General features: G+C 40.8%; 1 protein-coding gene across 3 annotated transcripts in view; it reads left to right on the top strand.

Moving 5' to 3' along the window:
* IFT20 (intraflagellar transport 20) overlaps window positions 1-12335 on the top strand; it is a 35266-nt gene that overhangs the window by 4982 nt on the left and 17949 nt on the right. Inside the window, exons 2-3 of one of the 3 annotated variants that reach the window (XM_073616690.1) lie at window positions 7006-7105; window positions 9084-9212. In XM_073616690.1, coding sequence (XP_073472791.1) covers window positions 7084-7105; window positions 9084-9212 — 151 coding nt within the window. In that variant the 5' untranslated portion in view covers window positions 7006-7083. Of the gene's footprint in view, window positions 1-6928; window positions 7106-9083; window positions 9213-12335 lie in introns of all 3 variants that reach the window. The other 2 variants (XM_073616688.1, XM_073616689.1) reach the window with 2 other exon arrangements.

Here is a 12335-nt window from a genome sequence, read left to right as displayed (position 1 = left end):
TGGTACTGTTAGGATAGGAATATTTGTGCATTTTATATATATATATATATATATATATATATATATATATATATATATTATATTAGAGCATGTGAAATAAAAAGAGGGGATTAGGATTGCATAGACTTGTGCTAGCTACATATAAAGGCCAATCCAAAAGAAACATTTTCACAATATTTTTTTCTTTCTTTGCTTCCAGCATTAACACTTATGCCCCGTACACAAGATTGCACATTCTGAAAACAAAATCAATTTTGTTGGCTCAAACTTGTCTTGCATACACACGGTCACACAAAGTTGGTCGGAAATTCCGAACGTCAAGAACACGGTGACATACAACAACACATACGACGAACCGAGAAAAATGAAGTTCAATAGCCAGTGCTGCTCTTCTGCTTGATTCTGAGCATGTGTGGAACTTTGTGTGTCGGAATTGTCTACACACGATCGGAATTTATGTAAACGGATTTTGTTGTCAGAAAATTTTAGAGCCAGCTCTCAAACTTTGTGTGTCGGAAATTCCGATAGAAAAAGTCTGATGGAGCCTACACACGGTCAGAATTTCCGACAACAAGCTCCGATCGCACATTTTCCGTCGGAAAGTCCGATCGTGTGTACGGGGCATTAAACTTAGTGATTAGAGAAGGGAGGAATATAACTCTGCATCCAAGCGAATTGAAAATACAAATGAAAGCTAACAGGGACCAATGACACACACAGACTAATAAATCTGGCCATATACTAAGTGAAATTCAATTCAGAATACAATAGCTGCATCATGAGATTCGTCCATTCTTGCTGTTAGTGTGAATGGAGGAATCGGTTGGATTTCTTTCACCAGCACACTGGTTGGACAAGAGATATCTGTGTGTGTATGGCCAGCTAGCCTGATAACTGCAAGTGATGCTTCTGATTTGAGTATTGGTAAGTCAGAGCTGCTCGTTATTTCTGGCACTATCCTTTCCACTTTTATGAGTATGCCGCTGTCTCTGGAAGCTGGAAGAGGATTGCAAGGTCCTGGCACACAAATGACCCCTTCAAAATGTCAGCTATCTCCCGGTTTTTGACATCTCTGTTCACATTTTTAAAAAATGTGCTGATTTTTAAATTCTACTATGAGTGTATTGTAAATACTTTTTTAATATTTTGTATCTTCATCATTATAAAATATTGTTGTGCTGCACTACGTTTTTTGCCAAAATATTATTGAATTAATTATGTCATTAAAACACTTCTTTGGAATTTGGCCGACATAAAACATGTAACGATGACCGATTTTAAAGATAGCACTTACCAAAGGAAATCAACCCAAAAGAGATTTCACATTCCAGCTTCCACAGTAATTTCAACCATAGAGGGAATTTTTCGAGGATTTATTGACAATACATTTACACAGCCTAAATAACCGAAAAATGATGATTCTCTAAAGGTGGGCTGCTAAGAAAATGTTTGATTAAACATGGATTTATCATAGATAGCCATGATGCCATACTCTGCCTGCACTGTCCCACAAATTGTATTAATCTGTACCTTTTGAACACTAATTTTAGGAGAATTCAGTAGAACATTAAGAAATGGCAGCCACATAGGCTCCATAGTGGGGAAGTTGGCACTATACGCTGATTATTATTTTTTTGTTATTTCTTCATGACCCGAATCCCTCACTTTCTGAGACGTTGTGTATTCTTTCTCATTTTGCAACGTTCTCGGTCCTTCGGACCTTTTAGGAAAAATCCTTTATTTTGCCTATAGAGCCGGGTGTGAACGATGTCTGATCTCACCCTGACCCTTACCTGGACGACTTGCCTTTTGTTATCTTGAGGTTACTATCTCCCTGAATGTCAAAGACTTCAGCAGACTTCATTTGTATCTCGAATTGCATTGATGCAGACAGAGGTTGAAGGCCTGGGACAGTTTGTCATTATCTCTTATTGGGACAATAAATTTAGTCAAAATGAAAATACTTCCAGTCTTACTATACCAGCTACGCCATTCTCCCATCTGGATTCCGATTGCTTTTTTCAAACAATTTGATTCCATTGTCACGTCCTTCCTGTGGTAGTCCCGCCCACCTAGATTTTAGTAGATTCTTTGTTGGCCTTTGATTTAGGGGGGGGGAACCTGGCCTGCCCTGATCTGTATACCTATTATTTGGCAGCCCTACTTACTCACGCCCATAACTGGGTCATCTCAGATGATTCTAACTCCTCGGTGGTACTGGAGGCTGCATAGTCAGGCTCCTATGAAACATTACGCAATCTCCTTTTTATAAAGGTCTACGGCTTCCTTTCCTCCCCTGCTCTGTGGTTTTCTAAGTTTGTGTGTTTTGATACATATTATTGTTCTGTTTGTATGTTTCTGAGGCTGCGAATGCTCAAAGTCTTTGTTTTGTATCTTTTTAAACTTGAAAATTCGAACAAAAAGAAGTGTGTGTGTGTATATAATAAAAATATATATATATATATATATATATATAAAAAGGAAACCACAATGCCTTTCTACTATGTCTATGTTAGAAAGAAAAGCAAGGACACACCAGTGAAATACACAAGAAATGAGTTGAATGCCACTTATAGACCTGGAATGAATGGACATGGTGATATTTGAGGCTTGGATACTCCTTTTTTTTTTTTTTTTCTTTTTCTTTTTCTTTTTTTTTTTTTTTAAATTGTTAGTCCTCATGCACACGGACGTTTTTACAGCTGCTTTTTTGAGCTTTTTTTGCAGCTTAAAAAGGCCTGTCTATGTTAGTCTATGGCTTCATGCCCACCTAGGCGTTTTTGAGCTGCAAGTGGCATAGGCGTTTTTAAGCTGTAAAAAAAACCCCAGGACCAGTGGGTTCTGAAAGACGTTTTTCAGCTGTAAAAACGCTCAAAAAAAAAAAAAAATTTGTAAAAAAAAACGCTTAAAAACGCTCAAAAACTCTCAAAACGCTCAAAAATGCTATTGCAGAAACGCTGAAAAAAGTTAAAAAAAATCACTGCAAAGATACTGGCGTTTTCATAACTTTTTTTAACAGCCTGTGTGCATGAGGGCTTACACTCAGGAGCCAGTAATCTGCAAACAACTAAGAAGTTGAGATATGATCTAATCATATAATGATTACTATTAGTAATTCCCTGATGTGGCTCAGATCTTATATTTTTGAGATTAAAGGGAAGGTGAGCTTTTCCATACATTCCCTTCTAGTTTTCCAGGACTGGTTTGTTGTATTTCATGAGAGTTCAAGCGACATCAACCAAATTTGCTTCATGATTTTATTGGTCACCAATCCATCCTCCTGACGATTGCAGGGATAGCATAAAACAAACTTACTAGTCGGTTTGCATCACCACCTGGTGTTGAATGAATGATGAGTAGGAAGGTGTAATATACATTTTTAAGCTTTGTGAAGTATATGTTTTAATGAAATTCATGAATAAACATATTTAATAGAAAACATTTACTGAGACAATCTTTTGGTGGCTTAAAAAGTCCCACTTATCGTATTTGGAATTGTAACTAAATACTGCGATGTGGGCACTTCGATATAAGAAATAAAGTCTATTTATGTTTTTAGAAAAATTGTATTATTATAGTTAATTTATATAGTGCTGACAATTTATGTAGCTCTTTTCATAAATATTGTACATTCACATCAGTCTGTGCCCACAAGTAAGGTCCCTAACGCGCCAGCATGTCCTTGGAGTGTGGGAGGAAACCCACGCAGGCACAGAGAGACCATACAAACTCCACGCAGGTAGTGCCGTGGTTGGAATTTGAACCGATGACCTTAGTGCTGCCACATGGAAGTGCTAACCACTTGGCCACTGTGCTGCCCTTATACTGCTTGCTTTCTTCCACTGACTCTGCCTAGTATCTGTAAGTCTTGGGACACATCAGTTGGCAATGTTTGGCCTACACATTGGCTACGGTTTGGAAAGGGCTTGCATAATGGGGATTTGTTAAGGTCCACACGTGGTCACTGTCAGTCAGTAGAGGAGTGTGGATGTACAGTATAAAGCAGCCTAAAAGTGAATCTTTTCTCTTTTTACATTGGTTTAATAAAAAAGCCCATTGGAGCTTTAGTTACAATAACAAGGCAAAGAGATTAGTGGTGTGCATTTACCCTTAGGCTCCATTCACACTAGCGCGTTTTTTGATGCATTTTGCAGGGAATTTTTTAACATGGGTTCCTATGGAACATGTTCACATCAATGCCTTTTTGTATCTCTGCATTTTTGGAAAGGGTCAGGGACTTTTTTTCATGCAAAATGCAGCGTTTTGCATGTAATAGAATTCAATGGACAAGCATCAAAAACGCAAGTGCACCGTTTTTGCAGCGTTTTTGCCTTTTTTTTTTTATTTATTTTTTTTTTTTTTAGACTGTAAAAAAAATCTGTAAAAAAAAAAAACAAAACAAAAAAACGCAAAACGCTGCTCAAAAACGTGGCAAGCATGAAAAAAAAACCTCCAAAAACGCTCAAAAGCAACATGCATAGGTGTGAATCGAGCCTTACAGACAATTAATAGATCAGCATTTCCTCACTTGCAAAATGCCATCTTTGTTGGCTGTGCTAACTAATAGCCTTCTATTAGATTTATACTCTTTAAAGTTGTGTGCATTCTAAGCTAAGTAATGGACCTTCAGGATAAGCAAATATTGTTTAAATTCAAGAGGCATGTGAATTCTTACTTAAAGCAGTATTAAACCCAAAAGCAAACAGTTATATTGCAGCTTACTAATCCTTAGATGTGATGGCTGCATTTATTTCGTTTTCAGGCTTTTGTCTATTTTCATCTGGTGATCCAGCCATCTGTTTTTCTTAGCACAATCTTTCAAGCAGAATATATCAATTTACAGTACATGGATGATACAAACCACTTACCCTAGGTCCACACCTGTGTGTTTTGCAGTAACACACTACAGTCCATTTAACATGGTTTCCTATGGTACAAGTTCACATCTATGTGTTTTGTGGCCGCTGTGTTTTTGGAAAGGGTTCAGGACTTTTTCCCCACATTTTGCATGTAATAGACTTTAATGGAATCGCACCAGAAACGTAAGTGTTGTGTTTGTGATGCGATTTTTGATGTGTTTTGCGGTTTTTATTTTAACAGTGTATATAGCTGGTTGCTAAGCAGGGGGCCTGGAAGCTGGCCGCCGCGTCCTTAACCACTGATGAGTCATCAGCTGTAAGTGGGCTTCCCCACTGACAGCTTAATATAAAAAGCCGGCAAAAAAAATCATGAAAAAAAAACGGCATGGAGTCCCCCCAGGTCTATACCAGGCCCTTCAGGTCTAGTATGGATTCGGAGGGGACCCCCGCCACGCCTATTTATTTCTTTTAAATGGCATCGGGTCCCCCCAAAATCCATACCAAACCCTTATCCGAGCATACAGCTCGACAGGTCAGGAAAGGGAGGGGTGAACCATACTAGGCCGCATGCCCTCAACATGGGGGAATGTGTGCTTTGGGGGGGTTATGTAGTTTGGGACAAGGGCCTCTTCCCGACAACCCTGGCCGGAGGTTGTTGGGGGTTTAAGAAGGGGGCCCCCAGATCCCACCCCCCATGTGAATGTGAAGTAAAAAAAAGCAGTGAAATGTAAAAAAAAACAAGAGCTGGTTTCTGACAAGTCCTTTATTAAAAAAAATAACTCTGAGCTGTCTTCTCCCGATGCCGTCTTCTTTCTTGTGCTATCTTCTCCCGCTGCTGTCTTCTTCCTTGCCGCCGGTTACCCACTACTAAAAAAAAAAAAAAAAAAAAAAGCTCCTTTTCTGAGGCTGTCTTCCTCCGTTGTGTTGTTGCCCGCTGTTTGGCATCTCTTTTATATAGCCATGGGGTGTGGCCATACGATGACCTCAACCGGAGAGCCCGCCCCTTGTGATTGGACAGGCTCTCCAGGTGATGTCATTGGGTAGGGGTTCTAAATCTGCCAATACATTTAATACTCCCCTTCTCCCCCAGACTGGCAATGCTGCTGTCTGCTGTGCCTCCTGTTCTCAATAAAGCTCCGTTCACACCTAGGCAATTTGAATCACATAGATTCTGCCCGTGATTCCAAAACGCCGGACCCGTTTGCGATGCCATTACTTCTTAATGGCACCCCAATCTCGTTGCGGTTTTGCCACGATTGTCGTGTGATAAATCATGCTGCAAAGTGGTGAAGCTTGTCGCTCAAAAAGAGGCAGGAGCTTTATTTGGGCGACAGTGTCGCGTGTTGCTATTTAACGTATGATTTGTCACGACAAAATCGCACCGCAATTGAGGTGACTCTAAGAAGTAATGGCAGCGCAAACGCACCCTGCGTTTTGCCACGATTTGGAATCATGGGTGGAATTGCGGCGATTTCACCAGCAATTCGACTCCTGTAGGTGTGAATGGAGCCTAAGACAGGAGTTGTGTTACTGGCCAGACCACTAGGTAAAAACAGAGGGAAAAAATAACCAATGCAGCCACCACATCTAATGATCAGTAAATTGCAATATATTACATCTTTGGTTCTGAGTTTATTACCGTTATAAAGCAGAACTTTCCCCTAAAGCGGGAAGCTACAGATTTTGTAGTGGTGTTTTTTTTTTTTTTTTTCTGGGAGCGGGTACCTATTTCTGACAGGTTCCAGCTCCCAATTTGGCTCCCCACCTCCCTGCCTGAAGCTTCCTGGGACACATCACATGTGCCAGAAGGCTGCTGGTCTAGTCTGCATGCCCAGTGAGTCTCCCGCGTGTGCAGTGGGAAGCCAGGAAGTCGTAGTCGGCTATCCACAAGCAAGATGGCGGCACTGGTGACCCGAAGAACTAGCCTAGGTAATAACAGCGCTGGACTGCTGGACCGGTAAGTGTCTGTTTATTAAAAGTCAGCAGCTACAGTTTTGTTTTTTTTTTTTGTACAAAATACCGTAGCTCCTCATTATGTCTTAGTATGCTTTTGTGTATTTTCATTCCAGATTTGTCCAGACATTTTCTCTGTGCAGATGCTTCCTGTAATAAAGACTTGTCACTGCCGCTCTATCTCCTTGTGCAGGGTGACTGGTCTTGTATCCGCCCCTCCTGTAATCTTCTGCAGGCAGCCTGTGCACAGACTATCTACGGCACAGTGATAATGTCACCACTACTTTTACAAGGTAATCTATGGGTTTGCAAAGGTATTTGGTGCACAATGTAGATTTATATCCTTTGTAGATATTCATGAATACTGCATATTTAAATGAAAAGTCTTGTGCCAGGAGTTTAGCTTTAACCTACAGTTTATTTTTTCTGTGCGTGGTCCAACTTACCAGTGCAAATGTAAATTGTCTTTTAATACACAGCTGTCTCCAAGGTCATATATTTCCATGGTTTGTTTTCCCTTTGTACAGGAGATGTGTGACCCCCAGCTGCTTTCAGTACTTCTACAATGTTTGTATTCTTAGGCAAACAGCCAATGTGAAAGAAAATAATGGAATCTGTAGATGACATGCATAGTTATATAACATGTACAACCCCAATTCCAAAAAAGTTGTAACGCTGTGTAAAATCTTCATAAAAACAAAATGCAATAGTTTGCAAATCTCATAAATCTATATTTTAATCACAATAGAAAGTAGAAAACATATCAAATGTTTAAACTGGAAAAAAATGTACCACTTTAACCACTTCAGCCCCAGAAGAATTTACCCCCTTCCTGACCAGAGCACTTTTTGCGATTCAGCACTGCGTTGCTTTAACTGACAATAGTGCGATCGTGCGACTTTGTAACCAAACAAAATTGACGTCCCTTTTTTTTTCCCCACAAATAGAGCTTTCTTTTGGTGGTATTTGATCGCCTTTGCGGTTTTCATTGTTTGCGCTATAAACAAAAAAAGTGGTACTTTTGAAAAAAACGCATTATTTCTTACTTTTTGCTATAATAAATATCCCCCAAAAATATATAAAAAAAAATTTTTTTCCTCCAATTTAGGCTGATATGTATTCTACATATTTTTGGTTAAAAAAAAATCGCAATAAGGGTATATTGATTGGTTTGCGCAAAATTTATAACGTCTACAAAATAGGGGATAGATTTATGGCATTTTTATTATTTTATTAGTAATGGCGGCGATCTGCGATATTATTTTTTTTTTTATTTTTTATCAGACTGTGACATTATGGTGGACAGATCGGACACTTTTGGGACCATTGTCATTTATACAGCGATCAGTGCTCTAAAAATGCATTGATTACTGTGTAATTTACACTGGCAGTGAAGGGGTTAACCACTAGGGGGCGATGAAGGGGTTACGTGTATCCTAGGGAGTGATTCTAACAGTGGGGGGAGGGGCTACAACACACATGACAGCAATCGCTGCTCTCGATGACAGAGAGCAGTGATCTCTGTCCTGTCACTAGGCAGAACGGGGAAATGCTTTGTTTACAAAAGCATCTTCCCGTTCTACCTCTCCGCGACACGATTGCGGGCACCCGGTGGACATCGAGTCCGCAGGACCCGCGATCACGGAGAACGCGGCGGCGGCGCCCGCAGCGCTGCTTCTTAAAAGGAACGTACCTGTACGCCCTTTTGCCCACCAGTGCCATTCTGCCGTCGTAAATCAGCGTGCGCTGGTCGGGAAGCGGTTAAGAAAAAAAAAAATAGGGTAATTTTGAAATTGATGGCAGAAACAAGTCTCAAAAAAGTTGAAACAAGGCAATAACAAGCTGGCAAAGTAAGTGGTACTAACAAGGAAGAGCTGGAAAAACATTTGCAACTGAATAGGTTAATTGGCAACAGGTTAGTAGCATTATTGCCTGCAAAAAGGGCATCTTAGAGAGTCAGAGTGTCTCAGAAGTAAAGAAAGGCAGAGGCTTACCAATCTGTGAAAAGCTGCATCTAAAAAATTGTTAGAGAATGAGATGATTGCATTCTGTTTTTATGGAGATTTTACACAGCGTCTCAACCTTTTTGAAATTGGGGTTGTAATTAACGTAGTCATCTTATTATATATAACATTCGCTAGTGTCAAAAGCTGTGTAAAACATACGGATCACACTAACGTCTGTCTTCACCGATTTATATATTGTAACATTCTTTCTTTGTAGTTAATAAAGTATAATAATCTCCTTATTGTCCTATATTATTTTCAATAGCAATGGCTAAAGACTCGCTATCAGAAGCTGGGCTGCACTTTGATGAACTCAACAAGCTGCGCATCTTGGATCCAGATGTCTCCCAGCAAACCACAGAGCTCAAAGAAGAATGCAGGGAGTTCGTAGACAGTAAGTCACTTATGCACCTCGGCCAAGAGGAATAAGTAATTGATCTTCCAAAACTGACACTCTATTTAATACACATTGCAGCAGAATAAAGTCTTCACAGGTTATGTGGTGTATAGAAACCATTATTAGGGGGGCTTCTCCAGTTTTGATGTATAATGTTTACCTGCCCACTCACAACCAAAATATAGACCACCTTCCTGTTATTAGGCTGCATTCACACTTGTATGACTCCAAAGTTGCACCGACTTTGGATGGGTGCAACTTGGATACGACTTTGGCTTTGACCAGTGATAATGGACAACTGTTGCACAACTGTTGCATTGTATAATATTCAGGTACGACTTTCATGCAATTTTTGAGGGTTAACATTGAGGTCTATGGCCCTCAAGTTGCATGAAAGGCGGACCAAAGTAGCGCATGAACTACTTTTGAAGTCTTATAACAAGTTGCACAAGTGTGAATGGGATCTTAATCCTTGCCTATGTTCCAGTTTAAGCTGGTGCCATGACTACTGCCCCAGGTTTCCTGTTTCTGGGTGGCTCCTTTCTCTTGCAGCATTCTATGGAGGCACATTTGCATGTCTCCCTATACCAGGAATATTCAACTGGGGTGCCTGCAAAGAGTCCCCAGGGGTGCCACAGCAGAATGACACAAAACCCTGTACAGGCTGACCATGAAAGGGTTACTATGTTTAGTTCTGAGTACAGAGATAAGGTAAAGCACATGAGTTCCTCCTCAGGGCTCTCTCCCCCTCTATGCTGTTATCTGCATTTTGCCAGCTAAAGTGAAAGCTTTCTAAGCCGCCTGCCCGCATCCTACCAACTGATGAAGTCATTTGGTTGCTAAGTGAAGGTCGGGCAGCCGACTCAGCTTTCAGCTGCAGCAAGGGCAAAGAGGGGGGATTTGGGAAGGGGGATTTGTGCTAGCACAAGCAAAGAGAGGGGGATTTGTGCTGGACAGGCGGATATTTTTTTTTTTTTTTTGGGGGGGGGGGGCTGGTGTATTTACATCCCACTTAATTCTGCCTTACAAACTACATTTATGGCTTTTTCACACCAGGTGCAGTGCAGTAAAACAAAATCTTGTGTTTTCCCACACCACACAATGCATTGCCTTTTGCAGTTGCACACAGGTTTCATTATTCTTAATGGCACCCCCACTTATCCACCAATTGCATGTTTGTTTGCGCCCACTTAAATGCATGATACCACGGTAACATGTATTTTGGTGGGGCTCAACTTAAAAGTCATGCCAGAACATTTTTGCGTGTTTCACAAGTATAGAGCAGCCTATTAAAAAAACAGAACATGCAAAAAAGCGCCCGGGCTCGGACGCACTTACTCATGTGAACGACCTCTCAGCCTGGTGTGCCCTGGGATTGTGCACAATTCTAAAGCGTGCCTTGACTACAGAAAGGTTGAAAAATGAAAAACACTGCCCTATACCAGTGTTTCTCAATTCCAGTCCTCAAGGAGCCCCAACAGGTCATGTTTTCAGGATTTCCCTGCTTTCCCGGCTGTAGTAATTACTAAGGCAGTGAAACTGATCAAATCACCTGTGCAAAATAATAGAAACCTGAAAACATGACCTGTTGGGGCGCCTTGAGGACTGGAGTTGAGAAACACTGCCCTATACTGTGTCATCAATAGAAACACACAGCCCCAAAGCCTAGGATGGCAAGATACTCCCCTGCTCCTCCCTTCTTCTCCCCCAAGCTAACAGACTGGGTCTTGAGATTGCACTGGCCACTGTTGATTTTTCCCTGTAAAGACTGGAAGTTCAGGGAAGCGGCACTGAGAGTTGTAAACGGCAAGTGCTGGGGTCAGAACTGTAAAACATAGTTTACTGGGGAATATTTTTTTATTGTGCTCAGTGTGTTAAACTGAAAAAAATGCTGAATATTTAATACTACTTCAATTGTAGAATAACTTAAATACTAATTTAATACTTTAAATCAATTACACTTAATCAGTTGTAACCTTTTTGATATTTCTTTATCATACATCATGGGACACAGAGACATAGTTATTAACTTAATGGGTATAAAGGCACCTTCAGGTGATGGACACTGGTATACCCAATACAGGATGTTCACTCCCTATATGACCCCTCCTTCTTCCAGGAGTACCTCAGTTTTTTTTTTGCCAGTGTCTAAGGTGTTGGTCACGAGTGAAGATGTGCTCTAAAGAGCTCCAAGTTGGAGGGATCCCTGCTGGATTTAAACAGTCTCCATAGACCGGATCCATCCAAAGTGCCACTGAGGCCAAGGTGGATGGTACCCAGGCCTCACTTAAGAAGAACAAGGTTTTTGCCTGTAACGCCTCTTTTTTGTAGGGCTGGACCCCAGGACCCAGGACTCTTTTGGTCATGCGACATTACCTAAAGTTTTTCCTGAGGGGTGCTATACAGGTCCAAGGGAGTGGAACCCCTATAATAGGGACCTGGTCCTTGAAGGTTTGCTAAATGCAGCCTGCCTTGATAGGTGAAGTTTGGATCTGTCTGTTACAGCAGTATCCTGGGGACAAACCGGTGATGAAAATATTAATCTTTAATAGAAACTATCCAAAAATATTGTAACAACAAATCTAGATACAAAATACAATAAAAAAACATATATCCCTATTCCCAACACATATTAAAAAGACCTAAAGTCTCAAGGGAACATCGGTGGCCACCATCTTCCAATTTCACCTCGCATATCTCTCACTCTCACACACTCATACACATACAAATCTCAATCGATCAAAAGATCGATAGAGATTGCAACTATGAACATCCAATGACCTGGGATAATGTCAAATAGGGTGACTGGTATAGTCTTGAGATGATAAACGCACTAGGTCATGGGTATTTAGCCAGGAATGGAGGTAGAGGTGGTAGATAGTGCAGGAGTGGTGAGACAGTTCCTTATGGTTTCTGTAGCGCTAACTAGTGACTGGAGCAGTTTCAATGCTGAGATGTATGCACAGTCTGGTTGAGGATCACAAGTAGTGGGGCAACATGACAGGTAGAATGTAGCACTTAAATAGTATATGTGAAATGAAACAAACTTTACCAGCAGCCGAAGCAGTACACCGATCAGCACACCATGTCGAGTAGTAAGAGGAAAGCTTGCAGTTACCG

This window comes from Aquarana catesbeiana, linkage group LG02 (assembly GCF_042186555.1).
Source record: "Aquarana catesbeiana isolate 2022-GZ linkage group LG02, ASM4218655v1, whole genome shotgun sequence".
Classification (NCBI taxonomy): domain Eukaryota; kingdom Metazoa; phylum Chordata; class Amphibia; order Anura; family Ranidae; genus Aquarana; species Aquarana catesbeiana.
The sequence above is the reverse complement of the archived record's forward strand: the minus strand, read 5'-3'. Positions and strand labels throughout refer to the sequence as shown.